This window comes from Panthera tigris, chromosome C1 (genome assembly GCF_018350195.1).
Source record: "Panthera tigris isolate Pti1 chromosome C1, P.tigris_Pti1_mat1.1, whole genome shotgun sequence".
In the NCBI taxonomy this organism is placed as follows: domain Eukaryota; kingdom Metazoa; phylum Chordata; class Mammalia; order Carnivora; family Felidae; genus Panthera; species Panthera tigris.
In genome coordinates this window covers 186,509,275-186,535,817 of record NC_056667.1, presented here as the reverse complement: position 1 = coordinate 186,535,817, position 26,543 = coordinate 186,509,275, and the positions used below count along the sequence as shown (strand labels likewise).

Here is a 26,543-nt window from a genome sequence, read left to right as displayed (position 1 = left end):
AACTTTGTGAGAAACTGTCAACCTGTTTTCATAGCATCTGCACCATTTATATCCCCAGCAGCTACATTTGAGAGTTTCAATTTCTCTGCATCCTTGACAACACTTGCTATTTTCCATTAAAAAACCCCACAAAACTGTCTATAGGGTATGAGGTAGTATTTCATTATGGTTTTGATTTCCTCTTTTAATTTATTAAAACAGTTTTTTTTTCTTGCAAAGAAGCATATGAGTGGCACTTTTTGTATAGATGTAGGGTGAGGGGGCAATCATTGTCTATAATCAAAATGTAGTAGGAACTTTTAAAACTGCGTGTTAGTCAGGATAGGACAGATTATGCTGTGGTAACCAGAAGTTCCATGGGGTGCCTGGGTGACTCAGTCAGTTAAGCATCTGACTTCAGTTCAGGTCATGATCTCACAGTCTGTGAGTCTGAACCCCAAGTCAGGCTCTGCACTGACAGCTCAGAGCCCGGAGCCTGCTTCAGAGTCTGTGTCTCCTTCTCTCTCTGCCCCTCCCCCGCTGGTGCTCTGTCTCTGTGTCTCAAAAATAAATAAACGTTAAAAGTTCCAAAAGTCAATGAATTAAAATAATAATGGTTTATTTCTTTCTCACACTACATGTGTACTGTGTGTTGGCAAAGGAAGGGGCTGTATTCATCATGGTCACTCAGGCTCTTGCTCTTAGGCTAACAGTCTTAGGCTAGCAGTCACTATCTCTAAAGGTGCTAAACTGTGTACTAGAGGAAGACAGATTTTGGGGCTGTTTCACACTGTCAAATTACATATTCCGTTACATGTTCTCCTGTAAATGATATTTGTCACTTCCATTCACGACTCACTGGCCAATACTAGTCATAGGACCTCATTCAACCACAGGGAAGCTGGTAATCCTATTGTGTGCTTGGAAGGTTGAGGGTCGAATATCTTTGGTAAGCAGCACTCATATATACCAGAGTCTGCCCTTCTGGTCATAAAATACTTGGCTCACTCTCCTTCTTGCAGGTAAAATACACTCGGCATCCTCCTAGAGAGACAAACCAACAGTGTCATCTAGTCACAGCATCAAGCAGTAGTCTGCAGTCAGGGAAGCAGTGAGAACATCCCATTAGTCCAGGTGTGGGTCTCTTGTTATCTAGAGACCTGTGAACTAAAGAGGCAAGTTATCTGCATCCACATACTCAGTATGCCAACTGACATGCCAACTATAATAAAGTCCCCATTTAGAGAGGGGAAGAATGGAAGGCACAGAGTAGTCACTTGTCCGAAGATGTTTTATCCTTGTGGTGAGGAATGTGGTCTTGTTTAGGCCTAATCCTGGTCTTTGGGAGGGACTCCTTTGTCCATTGTTCTCCAGGTCTCTTGCTGCTGCCCTTCTGGAAGGTTCTTTTTGTTACTCTCCTTGGTCATATGTGAACAGTGGACATTGTAAAGCATACTTTTTTAGGGATGTTTTGCTCAGCTTTGCTAGCCTACTTTCTGCTTACAAAGTGCTGGGGCCCCAAGATTTGCTGACTTTTTCAATCTAGAATTGTGGTTTCTTTGAAGCAGTGTACCTCTTTCAAGAACCTAAGTCTTTTGGGAACTTCTACTTCTGGCAGAGGGAGACTAGCTTGCTTTGAACTAACTTACCTGTTGAGACCTACTAGAAAAGATGGAGAAAAAGAAAAAAAAAACATTTATTTGAAAGCATCTGAGACTTACCAAAGCAATGAGGATTTTTAGGGAAAAGGTGGCAGAGAGAAGTCTAGAGATGTAAGCCCTACTTCGGTGCCATTTTTCACATTGTGGAATTTGCTGACCCAAAGGTGATGGCTAAGAGGATAAGAAACTGAGCAGAAAGCAGCGGCTGAGAGATGGAGAAGCTGAACAGAGCTTTGGACTAGACAGATAAAACATGGAGTTCAACTGAAGAATATACATCCCCCCCCCACCAAGTACATGTGCATCACTTACCGAATTGACCATATGCTATTCTCAGCAAATCATTAAGGATTGAAATCATATAAAGTATGTTTTCTGACCACTGTGAAATTAAGTGAGACATTTATAATAAAAAGACATGTTGAAAATTATCATACATTTTGAAATTAAGTAATAAACTTTTATTTATTTTTTATTTTTAATTTAGAGAGAGAATGCATGTGAGTGGGGGAGAGGGCAGAGGGAGAGAGAGAATCTTTTTTTATTTCCAATTATATATTTTTAATGTTAAATATTTTCCAGTTGTACATGCACAGATTTTATTTTATTTTATTTATTTATTTATTTATTTTTTTTTTTTAAAGTTAGTCATTATTTTTTTTTTAATTTTTTAACGTTTATTTATTTTTGAGACAGAGAGAGACAGAGCATGAATGGGGGAGGGTCAGAGAGAGGGAGACACAGAATCTGAAACAGGCTCCAGGCTCTGAGCTGTCAGCACAGAGCCCGACGCGGGGCTCGAACTCACAGACCGCGAGATCATGACCTGAGCCGAAGTCGGCCGCTTAACCGACTGAGCCACCCAGGCGCCCCTGCACAGATTTTATTTTTAAAAATTTTTTAGATGCCTATTTATTTTTAAGAGAGAGAGAGACAGAGCATAAATAGGGGAGGTGCAGAGAAAGAGGGAGACACAGAATCCAAAGCAGGCTCCAGGCTCTGAGCTGTCAGCAAAGAGCCCAATGCAGGGCTTGAACTCATAGACCACAAGATCATGACCTGAGCCAAAGTCAGATGCTCAACCACTGAGCCACCCAGGCACCCCTCAGACTTTAGAGTCAAATAGTTTCTACAAGGCTTGCTATGAAAATCAACAAGTTCCCTGCTGTACTTTCTAGTTTTCAGTTCCCTCAAGGTAACTACTTCCAATTGAGAAGAGCACAGAGCCCAACGAGGGGCTCAATCCCATGACCCTGGGATCATGATCCAAGCTGAAATCAAGAGTTGGTTGTTCAACAGACTGAGCCACCCAGGATTCCCAAAGGAATAAACTTTTAAAATAATCCATGAGTTAAAGGAGAAATTACAGTGAACAGTAGAATTTTTAAATTAAATAATAATGAAAATATTAATGCAATATGTCAAATTTTATGGGATGAGGCTGAGGCTGTGTTTAGAGTGAAATATTTACCTTTATTTTTTGCTCCTTCCCTGAAATATTTACCTTTAAAAATACATACACTTATTAGAAAAAAAGAAAGGTTAAAAATCAGTGATCTCACTATTAATCTGATAATGCTAGAAAAAGACCAAATTAAATGCAAAAAAAAAAAAAAAAAGCAGAAGAAAGTGGCATAAAAGCAGAATTTAAAAAGCAATAAATTTACAATATAGAGAATCATGAAAGCAAAAGTTGTTTTGTTTCTGTTTTTTTTTTTTTTGGAAATGACTAATAAAACTAATGCACCCTTGATGAGACTGGGAAAAAATAGAGAAGGTACAAACAAGCAATATCAGGAATAAAATGGAGGGCATCCTATTTATTCTAGAGGCTTACAATATTTATATGCTTTATTCTATACTTGATACATAATAGCTTCAGAATATATTATTAATATTAAAATTATTTAAAATTTACTTTTTTAAAGTTTATTTACTTTGAGAGAAAGAGAGAGCAGGGGAGGGGCAGAGAGAGAGGGAGACACAGAATCCCAAGCAGGCTCCAGGCTCTGAGCTGTCAGAGCTGGGAGCGGGGCTCGAACTCATGGACCTTAAAATCATGATCTGAGCCGAAGTCAGATACTTAACCGACTGAGCCACCCAGGTGCCCTTCTTCTTTTTCTTTTTTAAAGTTTATTTATTTATTTCGAGAGAGAGCATGTGTGAGTGAGAGCAGGGAAGGGGCAGAGAGAGAGGGAGAAAGAGAATCCCAATCTGGCTCTGTGCTGACAGTGTGCTGACAGCATGGAGCTTGATGCTGGGCTCCATCTCACCAACCTTGAGATCATGACCTTAGCTGAAATCAAGAGTCAGTCACTTAACTTAAGCCACCTAGGCACCCCTCCTCCTCTTCTTCTTCTTCACCTTGTCCTCCTCCTCTTCCTTCTTTTTTCCCTTCCCCTTTCCTTCTCATTCCCTTCCCCCTCCCCCCTCCTCCTTCTTCTAAACTTCTGTATCTTCTGATTTCTTTCCCCCGTGAGAAAATATGAGTGCAGAGTTGCAAGCGACACTAATGTCTAATTATATGGACAGTTCTGTTCATAGAAGACAATATATTTTTTTTAACTTTATTTATTTTTGAGAGACAGACAGGGAGGGGGAGAGAGAGAGAGAGAGACAGAGAGGGAGAATGCTAGTGGGGGAGGGGCAGAGAGAGAGAGGGAGAGTGAGAATCCCAAGAAGGATCCGTGAGAGTTCCACTGGGGGCTTGATCCCAAGAACCATGAGATCATAACCTGAGCTGAAATCAAGAGCCAGGCACCTAACCGACTGAGTGCCACCCAGGTGCCCCAGAAGACAATATGTTAATTGCACCTGTAAGTTTAATTTAAAAGGCCTCTTCTTGAGAACTGATATTATAATAGGGAAATTATTTTTAAAATTGTGATAGTTGAAGTTTTTTTAAGTTTTTTGGATGATCTTCCGAGGGATGGGAAATGTTTGCACTTTTTGTTACTTTGCTTTTGAATAGCATCTGAGGCCATTCAATAAATAAATAAATAAATAAATACTCCTTCAGACAGCAAAGAGGTTGTTTATCCCTGAACTCAGGAATTTATTCTTGGCTAGTTTGTTCATCAATTAATACAACTGTGGAATTTGTTTTACCCATAGTGCCATGTTAGTGCAGGAAAAACCTGTTGTGAATCTTTGTGGGGGAAGGGAAGGAGAGGAGAGATAAAGAGCTGTTAATACCAAAGCATAGGTACATAGCAGATGTGCAGGTAATGTTTAATTTTAATTTCTCCAAGAATCTTGTTTGAGAAATGATAGAAAATTGGTCCAAGTTCTTGGTGTTTCTTAGTCCCTCCAATATTACTTTGAGAACACCATTCTTCCATTTAGTTTAAAAATTTGTCCTTCTGGGGTGCCTGTGTAGCTCAGTTGGATGAGCATCTGACTTCAGCTCAGGTCATGATCTCACAATTGATAGGTTCAAGCCCTGCATCAGGCACGTTTTGTACTGACAGCACAAGGCTGCTTGGGTTTTCTGTCTCACTCTCTCTCTGTCCCTCCCCAGCTCAAGAGCTCTCTGTCTCTCAAAAATAAATAAATAAACATTTCAAACAAACAAACAAACAAACAATTGTTCTTCCTCTTTACTACTATCACCAAACTTATTCACTTGTTCATTGGCTTCCTTACACTCCAGGCCCTGTAGTCACCGAGAGTGATTTCAATTTCTTTCTTTCTTTCGTTCTTTCTTTCTTTCTCTTTCTTTTTCTTTCTTTCTTTCTTTCTTTCTTTCTTTCTTTCTTTCTTTCTTTCTTTCTTTCTTTCTTTCTTTCTTTCTTTCTTTCTTTCTTTCTTTCGAGTGAACTGAATTTCTATGTGATAACCTACCAACACCCTAGTCTTCTATTCCTCTGTCTCTTCATTTCTTAGGGCACTTGAGCCATGTACTTCCAAGTCCACACCCTAGTCCTTGTTGTCACCAAGACTTTCTCCACTTCTGAGATTCTAAATTCAGACCACTCTCTTATTGACATAACACACCTAAGGAATGTAAGACACTTCTGGCAATAACTGTGGTTCACTGTGGCTGTGATTCTGGAGGCGAGGAGCGAGGAGGGAAAAAAAGAGGAATAAACTCTTGAGGACATTCATCTAAATTTCAGAGGTTTACTTAAATTTGAAAACCCTCACAGGTGATTTTGATGGGTATCCTGCAAGGAGCATTTCTCCTGCCCTCTTTACCTGCTATATATCACTGAAGGAACTGGATCCAAGATCTCCTGTGCTCAAATACTGACTCCATCACTTGGGTGAATTCAATCTCTCTTGTCTCTGTTTTCTCATCTATAAAATGAGGATAGTTTTATTACTTTATAGGATTAAGTGAAATAATAAATGTGTAGTACTTGGAAGAACATCTGCCACTCAGTAAGTGTTAATAATTAACATCAACAACATTTATATGCCCCTGATTTCCAAAGCTCTTATGTTCAACCCAGACTTCTCTCAGTGCTCCAGATCATATCAATTGCCTCTTGGACATCTTGCCTTGAATAAGTCTGGTACTGCACACTTACATCTAAAACTTATCTTTTTTTTTTTCTTTGCAAATCTGCTCTTCTTCTCCAAGGTTTTCTATCAAATCTTTTTTTTTTTTAATTTTTATTTTATTTTTGGGACAGAGAGAGACAGATCATGAACGGGGGAGGGGCAGAGAGAGAGGGAGACACAGAATCGGAAGCAGGCTCCAGGCTCTGAGCCATCAGCCCAGAGCCCGACGCGGGGCTCGAACTCACGGACTGCGAGATCGTGACCTGAGCCGAAGTCGGACGCTTAACCAACTGAGCCACCCAGGTGCCCCTCTATCAAATCTTAAATGATATCACCATATCAGGTTACCCAAGTTAGAATCTAATAAATATCCAAACCTGATGATTGTATCATCTTCATTTCCATTTCTACTACCATTGTTCTAATTCCCTGTAATTCTCTTTTTTCTTTTGGATTACTGCTGCAGCTTTCTACCTTATTTCCCTTGGTTGTCTTGCTTTTCCCCACTGGAATCTGGTATAATTTCTTCCCCTGGTTAAAAACACATTATGCCCCCCCTTACTCCTCCTCCCTCCACTTCCAACCTCAGGCCTTTCAGGATTAAGACCACATTTCCTAATATGATTTACTAGATTTTCAGTGAACGGTCCCTTACTTTCCTTTCTGGAGTTTTCTTTCTAGCTCCTACCTCCCAAACTGTGGTCCTATCATACAGAACTTGTCATGCTTGCCTCTTTCCCTCTTCCCACTTGTCTCGGCCAGGAAAAAGATCTCATTTTACTTCCTCTAGCTTAAAATATGGTCTGTGGGGGGCGCCTGGGTGGCTCAGTCGGTTAAGCGGCCGACTTCGGCTCAGGTCATGATCTCGTGGTCCGTGAGTTCGAGCCCCGCGTCGGGCTCTGTGCTGACAGCTCAGAGCCTGGAGCCTGTTTCAGATTCTGTGTCTCCCTCTCTCTGACCCTCCCCTGTTCATGCTCTGTCTCTCTCTGTCTCAAAAATAAATAAATGTTAAAAAAATTAAAAAAAATATAGTCTGTGGAATACTGGAGGACCTGAGACCTTTTAAGGGGGTCTTCAAGTTCAAAACTATTTTTGTAATAATATTTAGACATTATTTGCTTTTTTCACTGTGTGGACATTAGCACTGAGAGTGCAAAAGCAGTAGTTTGTAAAACTGCTGGCCTTTTAGCATGAATCAAGACGGTGATGCCAACTATACTAGCATTCATTGTATTCCTCACTGTGATGCACTTGAAAACAAAAACCTAGTTTCACCTAAGAATGTTCTTGAAAGAGTAAAAAATTAATTGTGGTAGGCTGAACAATGGCCCCCTAAAGATGTCCACTTCTTGATCCCTGAAATCTGTGAATATGTTACCTTACATGGCAAAAAGGATTTTGCAGGTGTGATTAAGAATCTTGAGATGAGGGGCGCCTGGGTGGCTCAGTCAGTTGAGCGTCTGACTTTGGCTCAGGTCATGATCTCACGGTCCATGAGTTCGAGCCCCGCGTCGGGCTCTGTGCTGACCACTCAGAGCCTGGAGCCTGTTTCAGATTCTGTGTCTCCCTCTCTCTCTGACCCTCCCCCATTCATGCTCTGTCTCTCTCTGTCTCAAAAATAAATAAACGTTAAAAAAAAAAAAAGAATCTTGAGATGAGGTGGTTATCCTGGATTACCTAGATAGTTCAATGGAATGACAAGAGTTCTTACAGGAGGGAGACAGAAGGGTCAGAGTCAGAGAAGCAGGTGTGATCACAGACAGAAGCTGAGGAAAAGAAGAGGGAGAGGTGAGGAGGAAGGGGTCAGGAGGGTGAGTAAGGGGGGCTAGTTGCATGGAGGGGGGCTAGCATGCATGGAGATGAAGAAAGGGACCACAAACCAAAAAACGAAGGTGGCATCCAGAAGCTAAAATAGGTAAGAAAAGGAATTCTTCCCTAGATGCTCCAGAAGGAACATGCCCTGCAACACCTTGACTTTTGACTCCCAGAACTGTAAGAAAATAAACTGTGTTGTTTTAAGCCATGACGTTTGTGGCAGTTTCTCCTAGCAGCAGTAAGACAGAAACATTAATTTTGTTAAATTTCAATGCTCAAATAACATTTTTAAATATTCTATATGAAGAAGTACAGCCATTTCTTCTCCATGAGATGGCTATCTCTAGGAAAATCACACAAAAGATTGAGGTATAAGCTGATTTAGCCACTTTAAAAAAAGAAACACTGTTTTTAAGTGACAGAATATGGCAGGTCAACAATCATTATTCAGACTTAGAGCAGCTAGTTTCTCAAAAAATGAACAAAAGAGCCTAGCAAAGAAAACTACTGCCAATATTTGTTGTCAATGACAGAAGTTGAGCTTTTACATAAAAATTAGCATTTTGAGGGACACCTGGGTGGCTCAGTTGGTTAAGTGTCTGGCTCTTGATTTTGGCTCAGGTCATGGTCGCATGATTCATGAGATCAAGCCCTGCATCAGACTACGCACTATCAGCCCAGAGCCTGCTTGGGATTCTGTCTCGCTTTCTTTCTGCCCCTCCCCAACTTGTGTGCAGCACACATGCATGCACTCTCTCTCTCAAAACAAACAAACAAACAAACAAATAAATAAATAAACTTAAAAAAATTAGCATTTTGGAAAACTAGTATTCATCATTGTGAATTTGACAGTGATGAATACAAGTTTTTTCTGATGAGTCTAAAAATAATATTATTGAAGATGTTTTTTGATGAATCTGTGACAATAGTGAATATGATTTTAAAATATTTCATAATGAAATGTGTCAACATTTAGGAAATCTATATGATTCATTGAATCAATGTTTTTTATTTATTTATTTATTTATTTTATTTTTTTTTATTTATTTTTGGGACAGAGAGAGACAGAGCATGAACGGGGGAGGGGCAGAGAGAGAGGGAGACACAGAATCGGAAGCAGGCTCCAGGCTCTGAGCCATCAGCCCAGAGCCTGACGCGGGGCTCAAACTCACGGACCGCGAGATCGTGACCTGGCTGAAGTCGGACGCTTAACCGACTGCGCCATCCAGGCGCCCCTGAATCAATGTTTTTTAAATGAGCAATCCATGATGTTACAAAATTATGCATGAGTAAAATATCTATACAAAGTGTAAGATAGAGCAATGGATTTTTTATGTAATAGAGAACAAAAAGTTCATTCTCTGTCCTCTCTCTCTGCCCCTCCCCTGCTCACTCTCTATCTCTCTCTCTGTCAAAATAAGTTAAAAAAAAAAAAGAATCATTCTTTGTGGCTCTTTCCCTTCACTTAGCATGTTTTCAAGGGTCCTCCACATTGTATGAGTAGTTCATTTTCATGACCTAGTAGTATTCCATTTTAAATGTATACCGTTTTTGTTTACCCATTAGTTAGCTGTTGGCATTTGGATTATTTCCACTTTTTTGCTATTATGAATGATGTTGCTGTCAATATTTGTGTAACTGTTTTTTTGTATGGACATGTCAATTCTCTTGGGTATATATCTAATAGAATTGATAGGTCATGATAACTTTAACAATTTGAGGAATTGCCAGAATATTTTCCAAAGCATTTTATATTTCCACATGGTGTATATGTTCCAATTTCTCCATATCTTTGTTAATACTTATCATCATCTGTCTTTTTGATTATAGACATTCTAGTGGGCACGAAATGGTACTTCACTGCAGTTTTAATATGCATTTCTCTGATGGTTAATGATGTTGAATATCTTTCCATGTCCATTTCTCTATTTGCATATCTCATTAGGAGCAATGTCTAGTCAGATCTTTTGTCCATTTAAAAATTGTTTCATTGTATTATTGGGGTGCCCGGGTGGTTAAGCATCTGACTCTTGATTTCAGCTCAGGTCATGATCTCATGGTCATGAGTTTGAGCCCTACATTGGGCCCTTCACTCACAGTTCAGAGCTTGCTTGGGTCTCTCTGTCTCCCTCTCTCTTTGCCCCTCCCCTGCTCACACTCTCTGTCAAAAATAAACATTTAAAAAAATTATATTATTTATCTTTTTATGATTGAATTGTAATAGTTCTTTATGTATTCTGAATATGAGGTCCTTATCAGATATATTATTTGCAAATATTTTATTCATTCTTCAGATTTTTTCAACACGAAAGACAGTTTTTAATTTTGATGAAGTTTTATTTATTTTTGTTTGGTTGCTTCCATTTTTGGTGTCATATCTAAGAATCCATTGCCTAATCAAAGGTCTAGAAGATTTATGCCTGTTTTCTCCTAAGAGTTTTAAGTTTTGGCTCTTACATATAGGCCTCTGATCCATTTAATTTTTCATATGTTGTGAGGTAGTGATCCAAATTCACTCTTTTCCATGTGGATATCCAGTTGTCCCAGTAACATTTGTTGAAAGACTTCTTTTACCATTAAATTGTCTTGGTATTCTTGTCAAAAATTAATCAATGTATGAGGGTTTGATTTAATTCCAGATTCTCAATTTTATTTCATTTACCTAGATCCTTATCTTCTACCCTATGCCAGTAGGGCCACTGTATTTTAAAGATGAAATTATGGGGCGCCTGGGTGGCTCAGTCAGTTGGGCGACCGACTTCGGCTCAGGTCATGATCTCATGGTCCGTGAGTTCAAGCCCTGCATCGGGCTCTGTGCTGACAGCTCAGAGCCTGGAGCCTGTTTCAGATTCTGTGTCTCCCTCTCTCTCTCTGACCCTCCCCCGTTCATGCTCTGTCCCTCTCTGTCTCAAAAATAAATAAATGTAAAAAAAAAAAAAATTAAAAAAAATAAAGATGAAATTATGTAAGAATCATTTTTTAGCTCAGAGCAACCAATTCTAGAGTTGGAATTACCTCCTCCACCCTACCAGTTTAGAACTTTCCCAAGAATCTCTTTCATCAGTAGCCATCAAGATTGTGTCCAATGGGATCGTTTTGTTTTGTTTTGCTTTTTGAAAAATCAAGGTCATGTGTCAGGCCAGGTGGCTGATTAACCACAAGTTATCTCTAAGGTAAGAAGTACTGGTATTCAATAGAATTTATTTAGGGAAGTTGACGACCAAAGCCAGGAAGGGACAATAGAAATATCTTGGCTCAGCTTTCCAAAACGTGCAAGGTGTCGGAGGGGTGGGAGTGCGGGCTGTCAGTACGGTTCCAAACAGTGAGACTGGGGACCGGGAACTTCTCCCCTGGAGTACAGGCTCCGGACGGAGGCGAAGGGTCGTCAGTAGAGCTGGGGAGACTGGTGTTAATTCACTCGCGCTACCACCAATAAAGCAGCTCTCCGGCCTCCCGCCTCCCGGCAGCTTCCCCCACCCGTTTTCCCGCCTCGCCTTTCCTCTTTTCCAGATCCCTCCTCCCAACGCGTAGCGGAAGTGACGCGACGCGTAGCGGAAGTCCCTCCAGCCGCGGTGTTGTGCTGTGGGGAAAAGAGACGGATTTGTAAACCCCGGAGCGAGGTTCTGCCTACCCGAGGCCGCTGCTGTGCGGAGACCCTGGGTGAAGCCACCGTCACCATGTCTGACCAGGTACCGGACTGGGAGCGGTCTGATAGCAGTGGCCGAGTCCTTACTCGGCTGGTGCGCCTGCCTCTCGGCTGGGGCCGGGGATGGAGGCGCGGGGGAGGGGAGCACGGAATGGGGGAGGGGGCGGCCGGTGGGGACTCGGCCGGAGAGGGAGGGGAGTGGACTAGTGTTGGAGTCGCTGGGGCCTGCAGCGGGCCTCCGGGAGCCGCCCTTGCTCCTCTCCCGGCCTGCTCATTACCCCCCCTCCCCCCCCCCCCCGCCCCAGCGTCTGTGATCGCGGCCTCCCTCGAGTCGTTCCCCCTTCTTTTTCCGGGGTCGGCCAGGTGCAGAGCCCAGCTTCAGCTTCCCTGAGAGGGTCCCTGGGGAACATGTCTGTCTCCCTGTCCTGGGGACTGACTGTAGAAGCAGGGCCCTAGGCCCCAGTTATGTAACGGGAGACCATCCCAGCCCGGGAGGCTCTGTGGCCCTGAAAAGCGGGTGGACTCCACTTTTTGGTTCTCGGTGTTTAGGTTGTCCAGGAGTGGGGACGTGGGGGCGGGAGACGTCTGGTGTTGCTGGGAACCTAAAAAGCTCTGCTTTCTGTTCGGATTGCAGCTTGGGTAGGGCCGCCGCTGCTCTGCTGAGTCTTTTGCAGTGTGTTGGTGCAGAGCTGTCGCCTCTTTTCTTGTACTTTCCCATTTCTTACTCGGGATTGGTTCAGAAACTCTCCAGTTGTAAGAGAGCACTCAGAATAACCAAGAAACAAAGTAGAAAGAAACTGCTAGGGCAACATTTCATCTGGGCATTGACTTGAAGCTGACTGATACTTTTGAAGGAAAGGATAGGAAAACTCAATGTAGAGCAGTTGCATAACATTCACAGAAAGCTGCCTATTATGGCAAAGTGCTCCATCTCAGTGTTAATATAAAAAATTTACTTGGGATTTGCACTCGATCAGGAGTGTTCAGTTTTGCTTGGTAAGTTTTTCTTCCTCATCCTTTTTCAGTTAACCATGTTTATGGCTAGTTTTTAATTCATAACGTTTGTGTCTGGACTTCGTTTTGTTTGCTCAGATGACTGTGACTTTTTAAAGTCTCTTTGGATCTTTCACTTGTTTAATGATATTTATCTAGAAAAGTTATTTTTCATTTAACTCCATAATGTACTTGCACTTTTAAATTTAACACACTTGTTTCCCTGGCTTTTAACCCGGTTCAGTTTTGTACCAGTTTGTGAAAGCAAGTGAGGCTTTTGTGGATTTGTACTATTGTGCAAAATGTACGTTGGTATTTTTAAAGCTTAATCATAATCTAGATTAATTTTGGATGGCTCTTAACAATCTAGACTAATTCCCAAGTTGGTATGGGAATTATAAGTGGCATTATAAGTATCTCCCTGGATAGTTGTTTACTTGGTTACCAGGGAGGAAAGAACAGGTGTAAATGCTTAGTTTCATCAGCCTTTTTTATTTTGATGCTAGGAAGCATGTTGAAATTTACTATAGTCTGATGAAAGAGCAATGTACAGAAAGAATTATAAACTAAATTACAGAATTTATTGCTCCAGTCATTGAATTCCAGTCATTGAGAGAGACATGAAAGAAGAAATAAAGGACCTAGTACACTAACAGGTGGCCAGAAGTTCTTTAGATTCTGTTTCAGAAGGTCTTTGAGGCCAAAACTATTCATGATAATACTAGGACATTATTTGTCTTTTTCACTCTGATCCTTTCCTGTGTTTTCAGTGGCGTTTTTTAAACACTAACGTGGCCTGTGATATCACAACAGATTGAAATGTAGAAGCAGATGTGAAAATCTAGCTGCTGTTAAGCCAGACGTTAAAGAGATTTGCAAAAATGCAAAATAGTGCTGTTCTTCTCACTAGAAAAAACTGCTGTTCTTCTCATTTTATTTTCAATAAAAATATATTATTTGTTAATATATAGTGGGGCTTTTTAAACGGATAATTAAAACATTTCTCAGTTTCAATGTCTAACTGTAAACCCGAATAAATATAACTAACCTAACAAAAGCTTTATGGAGTTCCAAATAACTTTTTAAGAGTATAAGAGTCCTGAGACCAAAAAGTTTGAGAACTGTTCCTCCATTCTGTTTAACTAGCATCATTATTAATAATCAAGACCCAGTACAGTTTCAGTGTTGGGTGCTAAGGATTTAAAGAGGTATGAAGCTGAACTCTTACCCTTAAGAGGCTTATGAGCAAGAATAAGAATCTCAAGTTATTACTGTGCAATATCAGCAGCACGAGACTGACCCACTGTCCCCAAGAGACAATCTTAACTTAAACCAGGCTCTTTAAGGAGGATGCATTTTCTGAGGCACGTCTCAGAAATTTGTTATCTGGTGCTAAGACATTGCAGCTGAGTAACAATTTTAGGTTAAAATACAGGTGGACGTTAAAATCACACAAGACTTGAATTGCTGGGTTTTCTGTTGATGAGTGAAAAATTATTTTGTGAATTTGAGTAAAATACCTTTCCTGTAATTTTAACAATTGCCAGCATTATCTAGTGGATTTGTGAACCATTGCTGAATAATCGTCTACAAGAGGTTCTAAACCTAAAGTTCATGGGCCCTAAAGGCTGAAAATCATTGAAATTGTATGGGGCGTTTTGTTATTTTTACATGTGTATTTTTCTTTTAATTTATTTTGAGAGCAAGTGTGTGAGCACAAGCGGGGGAGGGACAGAAAGAGAGGGAGAGAGAGAATCCCAAGCAGACTCCACACTGTTAGCACAGAGCTCTACGTGGGGCTTGAACTCACAAACCATGAGATCATGACCTGAGCTGAAATCAAGAGTTGGATGGCTAACCGACTGAGCCTCCCAGGTGCCCTGGTATGTGTGTATTTTTTTAGGGAGAAAAGGCTTATAGCTTTCATCAGAGGTACATGATCTCTCAAAAAGGATAAAGACAATCCTTTAACCGATAGTAGATCTCATTGGGTGCTCTCCTTTGCCTGATCTCAAGCAAATCTAAGCACTTACATAGAACCAGAAGCTTGCTATCAAAATTGGTGTGGGTAATTTGTACAAATATTTTCCCTTTTTTCTTCCCTTTATTCAAGTTTATAGTGTTCCCGCCATGCCCAAATCATCAAAGGCAGCATGGACTTCAGCTCTTTAATTCAGGTCTATTAATTTGTAATAATTAGATGACTGATTTACTTCAAATGCTAACTATTGTAAGTAAGCACGTTCACTCTCCCCACCCCCACCTCAGAGAGAAACTGAATGATTTTCTTTTATTTTCCTTTTAGTCAAGGATTTGGAAGCATTATGTAGTTCTGGTTATCTGTTGGTACCTTACAAACTACCTCAAAACTTAGAGGCTTAAAATAAGTTTTCTACTTTGCTCATATATCTGCAATTGGGCAGCCCTGTGGGCTGGACTTAACCATTGCTCCTTGTTGTGTAGGGCCTCAACTGGGATTACATGGTTGGGCGCTGGAATGGATGGGCTCTTCATAAAGTCACAAGGCCTCTCTTAGTGGTTTCACCATGTGTTTTGCTCAGCATAGGAACCCCAGAATATTGAGCTATGGCAGCTCAGGGCTCATAAGAGTGTAAATGTTCCCAGAGAACCCTGGCTGGAAACCTCAAGCTTCCTAGGACCTAGCCTTGGAAGTCACTTCTGTAGTCTGTTGGTCAGGCAGATCACTAAGGCCAAACCAAATTCAAGGGAAAGGCATTTATTTATTTATTTATTTATTTGGGGGATCTAATTGACCTGTAATATGTTAGTTTCAGGTATACAACATAATGATTTGATATTTGATGTATGTAATGTGAAATCATGATCATAAGTCTAATTAACATCCATCACCACACAGTTACAATTTTTTTTTCTTGTGATGAGAATTAAATCTCTTAGCAATTTTCAAATATGCAGTACAATATTAGCTGTAGTCAACAAGGGAAAGGCATTTAGACTTCATTTCTCAATGGGAAGAGTAACAAAGAATTCATAGGTATCTTTAATCTGCGACATTAATTGTATTTCTTCTGTCAGGATTGCATTATTCCCTGCAATATTCTTTGTATCTTCCTGTTGTTGATGTTTACTTATCTTACTGTTAGCTTGCGATAGTAGGAGAATATGATGAATTGGGTATATATTAAAATTAATAATTATGTATACTACTATTTATATGTTAAAAACTGTAACTATAACTTAAGCATGTAGTGATACATACAGTAAGCATTGCATGCCCCGGGAGAGGATTGATAGATATATTCTATTTTCTCCCTGATAGATACATGAGGTGCTGTTAGTGGATGTTGCAAACATAAAAGTTATTAATAAAACATTGCAAATAAAATGTTACCTAAACAATATTTAATAGTATTTTGAAAACAGAGTATGATTGTAATGGTTGTAGTACTCGTGAAGGTAGATGAGTAGTTCAAATTCAAAACTATAAAGCCATTGTCAAATAGGTCTTCATACCTTTTAGCCCCCTTAGCATTTAGAATGTCTTTTATATTAGCAATAATTGCATCCCAGATAAACCTCATTGACTGTGATACTGCCAGCAAAGCTGAGAATGTCTCTGTTATAGCTTTTTTTAAAAAAATGTTCATTTCAGAGAGAGAGTGAGCACAAGTGGGAGAAGGACAGAGAGGGAAAAAGAGAATCCCAGGCAGGCACTGTGTTGAGTGCAGAACCCAATGTGGGGCTTGATCCCATGAACCATGCATGAGATCATGACCTGAACCAAAATCAAGAGTTGGACGCCTAACTGACTGAGTCACCCAGGTGCCCCTCGACTATAGTTTTTATATATAGTGTTAAAATTATTTACTTAAGTGTTCTTCTCCATTAGAATGCTTTTGAAGGTCAGGAATCAGGCTTTTTTATTCATCCTTTTTTCTTGAAGTGCCCAGCACAGTGACTGGATACTTAGTTTTTTTGAAGGAATGACTGGTCAGATTCATTCATTTAAACAAGTTATTTATTGAATGTTCTAGGCACCATTCTAAGCCCTAGAATTGGAGGGTTGCCTCAGAAACTTGAAGCAACTGGTATCTTCCTCCTCTTCTTTTAGCCTCCGTGATGTTTTGTTATTGAGGAAGAGTTGGTTGTCATGGAGTAGTTTTCTTTTCATGGTGATTTTACATTACTTCTTGATCTTTACTTCTACTAACAATAGACCTGGAAACTTTATTTCTAAGATCTAATCATTTGTTTCTTCCAGAACATTAGAATTATTGTGGATAATTTTCTCTAAGATAGGTTTAGTATCCCATTTTAGAATTTTCTGAAATTGTGGTTTTTGGGAAGTAGATAATTTTTGATATTCTGCTTCTTTAAAAAAGTCATGAGTATGGGGCTACTGGGTAGCTCAGTCAGTTAAGCGTCCGGCTTCGGATCAGGTCATGATCTTGCATTTGGTGAGTTTGAGCCCTGCATTGGACTCCGTGTTAACAGCTCAGAGCCTGGAGCCTTCTTTGGCTTCTGTGTCTCCCTCTCTCTCTGCCCTCCCCGCTCATGCTCTGTCTCTCTCTCAAAAAAATAAACATTTAAAAAAAATCTTTAAAAAGTCATGGGTACATTCTCACATCTATTGAGCACCTTACTTTTACAGTTAAAACATTTTTAAAAAGTCTATTTTAAGTAATGCCTATACCCAATGTGGGGCTCGAACTCATGACCCCAAGGTCAAGAGTTGAATGCTCTTCTGACTAAGCCATCCAAGTGCCCCTTACTTTTACAGTTTAAATTGTGGATATTCCTGCAACATAACTTAGTATTTAAAGATGTGTTATATTTATTATACTTTTTTATTTTGATCATTCTTTTGGTCAGTTGCTTTTACTGAGCTAGTGAGAATCTGTAGGAAAAGTGGAGTTCTGTTTGCTGGACTCTGTTTTCAATATCTAGGCACAGTTATTTTTCAAGATTTTACCAAAGATTGATATATGTATCAAAAAGTGCACATAAATGCATAGCTTGCTGAATTTTGACAAACTGATCACATTCATGCAGCCAGTACTCAGATTAAGATCCTCTGCCCTGACTACTAATTAGATTAGTTTTGCTTGTTTTTAGACATTATAATGTTATGTAAATGGAGTCATATGGTATATACTTCTGTATTCGACTGTCTTTTGCTCAGCATTGTTAGATTCGTCCCTATTATTGTGTTCTTAAATTGCATTGCTAATTATATTCCATTGTGTGACTGTACCACAGTTCTCCACCCTGCTTTTGATGCACAAGGAGGTAGTTTTCTAGGTTCTGTTTTTTTTTCTTTTAATGTTTATTTAAATTTTGAGAGAGAAAGAACGCGTTCACACAAGCAGGGGAGGGGCAGAGAGAGAGGGCGACAGAGGATCTGAAGTGGGCTCTGCACTGACAGCGGAAAGCCTGATGCGGGGCTTGAACTCATGAACTGTGGGATCATGACCTGAGCCAAAGTCAGTTGCTTAACCAGCTGAGCCATTCAGGTACCCTAGGTTCTGTTTTTAACATAAGACAAATGATACCTATTTACAGTACCTCCTTTGTCAGTTTGGATTTCTTTTGGGCCGAGTAACAGAAAACGTGTTATATAGTAGGTTAAACAAGTATGTGTTTATTTTTCTCATGAAATGAGAAGTCTGGGGGAGCCTGGGTGGCTCAGTTGGTTAAGTGACTCTTGATTTCAGCTCAGGTCACGATTTCAGGGTCGTGGGATTGAGCCCCACGTTGGGCTCTGTGCTGAGTGTGGAGCCTGTTTAGGATCCTCTCTTTCCCTCTGCCCCTTACCTCTCCCCCACTCACACATTCTGTCTCTCAAAAAAAAAAAAAAAAAAAAAAAAAAGGAAGTCTAGACCTAAGTAGTTCAGGGCTGGTAAGGCAGCTCCACAATGCCTTCGTACTCTTTTCTCCCCCATCCATAACAGATGTTTTCACCCTCATGCCTGTCTCCTGTGGGCACAGAGAAGTTACTTTGTGTATTTGTTCCAGGTAGGAGAAAGAGATGGAGCAAAGGGAAAAAGTATGCGCCAACAACAAATCTGTCAGTGTTTTTTATCTCATTGGCTGGCACTGTGTCATGTGGCCGTAATAGAAGCTGAGAAATATGCTTTTTGGCTGGGCATACCTAGGCTTCCCTTTGTAAGGAAAATGGAGAAAAGGGATATTGGATAGGTAATTAACAATGTCTGCCAACCTCTAAATGTGTTTGCTGGTACTTTTGTATACAGTCAAGCCAGTTTGTTCCAAGCTTTGTGTAGGTCCGTAGTCTAGGCTCAAAGAGTGGTTTGCACAACCAATGTGATTTTCAATTACAATTTTTAGTTCTTGGTAAGTTGCACATCTAGTGTTTAACCACCGTTCTAGAGTTGAATGTAAATTTGCAGAAGATCCAGTGTCCGGACAGCTTGACTTAAATGTTGAGGTTATGGAGCTAGGTCTGGTTGGTTCCATTCCAGATTTCCAGTACTGTGTCTTAAGTTTGAACACACAGCATGAATCTGAAAATGTATGTTTATTTTGTGTTTTTAGAATTGTGGTAAATCCATTGAAATAGGAGGGGGCTGATGTTATTGTATTTTGGGTTTTATATCTTTTAATAATGGGTGTAAGAGAATTTACAACTTGAGCTATGTTGAATTTTTTTCGTTAGGAAATAAAATGAAATAAACTGAAGAATTCTAGTCAGACCTGTGGTTAACAGATTTTTTGATACTTTGAGTGATTGCATTTTCTGTGAAAGGTTTTATGGAAAACTTTAATATGTATGTAATTATATCCATATACCCATCTCCTGGCCTATTTTATTTCATCTACATTACATTGCTCTAATCTACTCCTTCATAGTCTGAAGACAATCCCAGGTGTATAATTTCATCATAAATATTTCAGTATGTATCTGATATGTGATAATAGTTATCACACCTTAAAAAATGAGCAGATTTGTTAATGTCCTCAAATAAGAGTAAATATATTCTTTGTTTTGGGGTTTCCCCAGAATCTCCCCACCTCCTTTCAGAAGAATGAACAACTCTTGTGTAGCTGGAAGGGTCATTGACAGATGGGAGGTAGTTAAGTGTGATGTCCTTTCATGTGATTAAATTGTAAACATACAGATTGCCAGTGCCCCTAAGCAGAGTTCTTGTTCTTTCGACTTTGAAATGGCACAGTAAAATTCTCATGAATTTTGTACGTTTGTAAATGGATTTTGTACATTTGTTGTGTTTTTCATTCTTTCCAGCCTAATTCTCTTTCCAAATCCAACCATCTTCTATTTACAAGCTATTCCCTCTATGGCTTGGAAAGAAAAGTTGATAGTGCCTGTAACGTGGTAAATTCCTTTATCATTCCAGTTACCATGATTCAGGCTCTGGATGACACAAACCTGAAAATTTAGAGGTTTTTAGTTCCTTTCTTTGATCTTGTACGTATATTTACTTTTCTTTCCATTTACCTGTTTCTTCTGTTCTAGGGCTGTGTATCCTTTCCAGCCGAATCAACCAGCCCTCTCTGGGAGTCTCTTTTCTCTGATGACCTAGTGTCCCAGAGCCAGTGCTGAATGCTTTCACTGTTTTGTAGCTAGTGTGCCATACCATTCTGTATTGGCTGCTTTTTCACAGGGGACAGAAGGAAAGAAGACATACAAAAGACACTGAGATCACTGGAAATGATCATTGGCCTTTTTTGGCCAAGATCTTCTCATTTTTCAGACTAGTTTGTCAAAAGAAAAAAAGATAGTATATGAAAAGCTGGATGACTGCATTAAGCAAGCATGAGGCTATTAAACAAGTGGTATAGATGATATTGCCATAGTGCTTCAGAGTTGGGAAGAGATCACCAAAATGTAGTGACTAGGGAAAGTGGTAACTTATTTTTGGAAATTTCATATCCTGATTGTTCACGTGTTCTTTTTTTTTTTTTTTTTTTACAGTCTTGATGTCTTTTATTTTTTTTACATTTATCACACCATGAATTCATAGGGAATGGGTTCCAATAGCTCAGGCTCCTTTCCATTGGTTCTCACAAAGTGTGCTTCTCTTTGTGGGGCAGGCTGGCGCTTCAGTTGAACCCAAGTACCTTTCTCCTTGGCTTCCTTGTTTTTCTGATCATTTTCCTTCACACGCTTCAGGAAGCTGTCTCGGCTCTTTGAGTGCTTAATGTGCTCGATACGTACATTAATTCTCTTAGCAAGAATCTTGCCCTTAACTTGTTTGTTTACAACAATGCCAACAGCATGCTGGGTAACACTGTAGACTCTTCCGGTTTTGCTATGGTAACATTTGTGGGGCATTCCTTTTTGAACAGTGCCCATTCCCTTGATGTCCACAATATCACCTTTCTTGTAGATTTGCATGTATGTTGCCAAAGGAACAACTCCATGTTTTCTAAAAGGCCTAGAGAACATATAGCGAGTACCTCTCCTCTTTCCGTTTGTGTTGGTCATTTTGGTGAATTACTGGAAGATGGCGGTTCCGGCCGAAAGGAAGGCTGTTCACATGTTCTTATGCAGTTGAAGTGAATTATCTTGTATTTCCAACTGTGACTATAAAAAACTGAAAGGATTTAGTAAGATTTTGTGGGGTGATACAGAAAATAATGTTGTCTCTTTGATTCAACAGCATTAAGTAGCCTAGTATTTGCCTGGCATTACAGAAATTATAAAGATGAAAAAACTTGGGTCCTCTCCTTGTAAACTTGTAGGGAAGTCAAGACATACAAAACTGTCACAGAAAACATTAACTTATTTAACAAGAATATTGAATATCTTCAAAGAACCAGCCACTGTGCATGATCAGAAATAAAGTAAGCCAGTGAGGAACTCAATCTGGTAGAAGATACAAATAGGCCAACATGTGGTTATAATAGATAAAAGTAAGCATGGGGATGTTTAAGAGGGTGATTAGAGAAATCAGTTTGTAGGAAGTGATGCCTGAGTGAAAGGAAAATAGGGTAAGAAAGGGCTTCTAAGCAGAGGTGATTAACAGGTATAGATATGATGAAGATAAGGTAGAGGTGATATGTGTAAGGGATTGTAGATCAATATGGCTGGAGCAAAGGATATTATTAGCAAGAGAGATAGGAGATTAAGGCTGGATTGCTAGCTGGGACCAGTACATGAAGTACCAGTGTATGTCAGCTAAGAAGTTTGAATTTAAGATTCTGCCTGAAGATTATGGGCAGATAGTATTGCATTTTAGAGAGGTGGCTCTGGTGGTAGTTGGAGAATTGAAGGGAGCAAGACTGGGGAGATCTGTTGCAGTAATATTAAGGAACAACAATGAATACCTGAAATAAGGCAGTGGAATGGAGAGAAGAATAAACTTGAGAGCCACTAAGGGATAATAACATTGTCAGAAGGATGGATGATTAAGTGTGAGATTTAAGAGAGGAAGTCTAGCTAAAGATGACACCTGAGTTTCTGTTTTGGACAGTTGAGTGTATGGTAACCGTTTTTTGTAATTGAGAGTCCAGGAGGAAATTTGTTTTGTTTTGTTTTTTTAATGTGGTTTTCAGGAAGAGGAGTTAAAATTTACAGAGGAGTTGGAAATAATGCATTCAGTTTTAGGTACTTACATTTGGGTACCCATGGGACATCTAAAGTGGAGATACTCAAGCATTTGGATAAATGAATGAAAAACTCAGAAAAGTCAGGTTGGAGAGGATGACTGTGAGTCATTAGGATCTGAGAGGTAGTTGGAATCATGGGTCACCCAAGAGAGAAGGCAGAAGATTGAGGACCTGGAATCCAGAGGAGACTCCCAGCATTTAAGGAAATAGCCAAGATAAGGAGAGAATGGAATCTTGGAGGCCAAAGGTCGAGAGTTTTCAGGGAAGAAATCATTAAGTGTCTATTCTGTTACTGTTAAAAATGAGATTTGAAATTGTCCAATAAATTCAGCAATAAGGAGTTGAACTAGTAACCTTGATGAGAGCATTATCAAGTGGAATGGTGAAATATAAACCAGATTTTGTGAGTTCAAGGGTGAAAGTGGAGACAGTTAATGCTGACTATTCTTGTAAGAAGCTTAAAGAAAAAGATGAGGACAACAACTAGAGAAGATAGTCAAGAAGGGAGTATTTTATTTTTAATTTTTTTAAATGTTTGTTTATTTTTGAGAGAGAGACAGAGCGTGAACACAGGAGGGGCAGAGAGAGGGAGACACAGAATCCGAAGCAGACTCCAGGCTCCAAGCTGTCAGCACAGAGCCTGACGCAGGGCTTGAACTCACGAACTGTGAGATCATGACCTGAGCTGAAATTGGACACTTAACCAACTGAGACACCCAGGTGTTTAGAGAAAGGAGTATTTTAAAAGTGAAAATAAATGCCATGAAAGGTAAGAATAAATTCCAGATAGGAACATAAAGGAAAATATTAATCCTAGTTGGAAGGTTAGGGGGGTGCTGTGGCTCCTGGAAGAGTTTTTGTTTTGTTTTGCTTTTTTAATCTCCTGGAAGAATTTTGTTTTATTTATTTTTTATTTTAGAGAGAGATTGGGAGCTGGGGGAAGAGAGAACTTCCAGTAGGCTCCCTACTCAGTGCAGAGCCTGACACAGAGCTCGATCCCATGACCCTGGGATCATGACCTGAGCCGAAATCAAGAGTCAGATGATCAACCTACTGAGCCACCGAGGCGCCCTGTTAGAGTTTTTAAAAATGTATTTATTTGTTTTTGAGAGACAGAGCACGAGCAGGGGAGAAGCAGAGAGAGAGGGAGACAAAGCAGGCTCCAGGCTCCGAGCTGTCAGCACAGAGCCCATTGCGGGGCTTGAACTCACAAACCATGAGATCATGACCTGAGCTGAAGTTGGACGCTTAACCAACTGAGCCACCCAGGCACCCCCAGAGTTTTTTAATACTGGACTTCAAATGACATGTGGGATGGATTTCTTTGAGGTGATTTCAGGAAAAGTTGAGGGGAGGAGGTATATTCTAGGTAGTGGAAACAGGGGTTGAAGGTGGAAGAATGCTGATAGACTTTTCAGGAAACAGCAAATAGTCCAATTTAACCATATCCTCAGGTTTGTAAAGAAAGTGGTAGAAAAATGAGAATTGAGTATGGTAATGGAAACTGAATTTGGAGGTGTGGAGTTTGGTTCTAGGCCTTAAAGAACTGGGAGCTATTAATGCTTTTTGATAGGAGTAGTTATCCAATTAGAGAAGCTGTAGTTGAGAAAAACAATGTGGAGGAGGGATTGGAGGAGGGGAAAGAACTCTTTTGTCTTTCCTTGAGTAGCCTCTGTAGCCATCTTAGCTAAGAAAACTGGAGCAAAATCACTCCCATTGTACTGATGGATTGCTGCTGGGAGTGGCGATGCTCCTTTGTATTAATTCAAACAACGCTTCCTAACACCCCTTTTCCTCCCAGTTAAAGAGAACTCCGCTTCATTGCTCTTCACTGTGTGGAATAAGCTGTCCTAACCCTCTCTAGATACTTAAAGAAGAAGCAGCTGTTAACTATGAATATAAATTCATAGAAATGTGGTGATGTGACTGTATTTGAAGACAGTCTTCTAGTTTTCAGGTGAAAGACTGTCTCACTAAAGAAGGTTCATTTTGTCTGTTGCCATAATATGCAGTAGTCAGCAAATGTTGAAAGCACTGCAGAATGAAAAACAGGCAAGGACTTACACTAACGAAGTCAATTCTGTTGTCTAAGCATTTCCTTGGACTCTAGCCTGTATCTTAAAGTTAAAAGCTACTTCTAGTTTAAAATGTTCTGTTAAATTTTGAATGTTGAAGAGTTTTAGTTTTAAGTTTCTGGCATGAGGTACACAGGTAATATGGCCCTGTTATTTTACTTGTACAATATAATATGGTTGGTTATATTCTTATCAAGTGTGGATTAACAGAAATTGTTATATATTTAACAGAAGAGCATATGTGTAAATAAGTGGCTGATTTGGTGGCCAAACTAAGGTAAACAGGAAAGCTACTTTTTTTTTTGTTTAGAAAAAAAATTTTTTTAAACATTTATTTTTGAGAGACAGACAGAGTATGAGCAGGGGAGGGGCAGAGAGAGAGGGAGGTACCAGAATTCGAAGCAGGCTCCAGGCTCCAAGCTGTCAGCAAAGAGCCTGATGCGGGGCTCGAACTCACAAACCGTGAGATCATGACCTGAGCCGAAGTCGGACACTTAACCGACTGAGCCACCCAGGTGCCCCAGGAAAGCTACTTTTAATGTACTATTTAGTGAAATTTTCCAAGCTACCTCCTTTAGTAAAATGGCTTTTCTTAGATACTTCATGATGAAATTGTTTTAACTAGTTTATTCTGTTAACTTCATTTTCTTTTCAATATCCCTTAATTAGAAATTATTTTATAACCCTCTTTACTCTCTTCAAATTTTGTCTCCTCTTTCTTTTTCCTACCTACTCTATACTTTTTTCTTATTCCACTTACTACCCTAAGCTTTTTCAGCCAAGCCTAATGTTTTAAAATTGGATAGACTGCTTCAGATAGTCTAAAATAATAGATATAAAATTGATTTGTTTTGATCCTAGAGTACATTAGACCAATATGCTGTTTGATTTTCCTTTCTAAATAGACCTTGCTTATACTAATATGATTAATTTATGTTTTTTAGTATAGTTTTGCAATTGGAATAGTTAACTTCTCTGATAGGCTCTGAAAAGAGAATCTTGGGTTCAGAATGTTTGGTTGATGGAGAATGAACTTCTAATAGGAGTTGACTGTAGGGTAGGTTGTCCTCTGCCCAGCAGAATTAGCACCAAGTGGTAACTTGTTAGAAATGTAGTTACAGCCCTATCCCTCACCTACTGAATAAAAAGCTGGGAGTGGGGCCCAGCAGTTGTTTAAAAAGTCCCTCAGGTGATTCCTATGCATGGTGGGGTCTTAGACGTATCACTATAGATATCACAATAAGAGACCTCTATTTTTTTTTATCTTTTTTTATTATATGAAATTTATTGTCAAATTTTTTAATCTTTTTTTTATTGTTATATGAAATTTATTGTCAAATAAGAGACCTGTATTTTGACTTCTGGAACACTGGTATTTGAAACAGTAATTGAGTTAGGTTTTTTGCTTAATTGGTGTGGCGGAGAAAATAAATGCTGTTTTTATTCTCAAGTACAGATTTTATACTCAGTGAAAGTAATGGGTATTCATAAGTAAGTAATTACAATAGCATATAGGAACTTTATCTTTGAATATACTTTTCTTTCAGGAGGCAAAACCTTCAACTGAGGACTTGGGGGATAAGAAGGAAGGAGAATACATTAAACTCAAAGTCATTGGACAGGTGAGTTTCATTATTTTTCTCCTTTAACTCTCTAAAGTAAGTAATTTCTGATACATAAAAAATGATTTCAGTAAGGCAAATTATTTAAAAATGGCATTTTCATTTACTATACATGCATCTGTTGTGGGAGGTAGAAGAGGCTCATACTGTTCTATTGATCTGCTAGGCAGATTTAGATTATCTTAATTTCTCCAAATAAAAAACTTTTCTTGGTTAGCATGCTTCAGTGGCAAATATAGTAAATACTATTGAGTGATAAAGCTAGGGCCATCCGTAAAAGGGCCTCTCACTAGTCCTTTTACTGACCCCTTTCTCTTTCCTGGCATATCTTTTCCCCAGACTGTATCTTTATTGACCTTTCTTGAGATGTTAACTGATAATTAAGGTTAGTCGAAAATTGTTGGAGGAATGAATCTTCATATAGTAGTTCCCCCTTACCTGCGGCAGTATTTTCCAAGACCTTCATTGAATCCTTGAAACCGTGGATAGTTCTATTTGTACTATGTTTTTTCCTGTACATCCACACCTCTGGTAAAGTTTAATTTGTAAATTAGGCTCAGTAAGAGATTAGCAACAGTAATAATAAAATAGAACAATTATAACTGTATATTGTAATAAGTCATGTGAATGTGATCTCTCTCTCAAAATATCTTACTGTACTATATTCACCCTT

The 26,543-nt window shown here is 39.5% G+C and overlaps 2 protein-coding genes across 2 annotated transcripts in view; one reads left to right on the top strand and one right to left on the bottom strand.

Annotated features, from left to right (window-relative positions):
• The first annotated feature begins 11,494 nt into the window (after positions 1–11,494).
• Positions 11,495–26,543, top strand: part of SUMO1 (small ubiquitin like modifier 1) — a 28,420-nt gene continuing 13,371 nt past the window's right edge. The window contains exons 1-2 of the mRNA XM_007089983.3: positions 11,495–11,650; positions 25,796–25,870. Of these exons, the coding sequence (XP_007090045.1) occupies positions 11,639–11,650; positions 25,796–25,870 (87 nt within the window). The 5' untranslated portion in view covers positions 11,495–11,638. The remainder of the gene's footprint in view (positions 11,651–25,795; positions 25,871–26,543) is intronic.
• Positions 20,530–21,132, bottom strand: LOC107180353 (60S ribosomal protein L21-like). Its single transcript, XM_042995080.1, has one exon. The coding sequence runs from the start codon at positions 21,047–21,049 to the stop codon at positions 20,567–20,569; it is 483 nt and encodes a 160-aa protein (XP_042851014.1). The 5' UTR covers positions 21,050–21,132; the 3' UTR covers positions 20,530–20,566.

Bases quoted from the DNA above. Each gene is read 5' to 3' on its own strand.
- LOC107180353 (XM_042995080.1), bottom strand. From the start codon at position 21,049: ATGACCAACACAAACGGAAAGAGGAGAGGTACTCGCTATATGTTCTCT.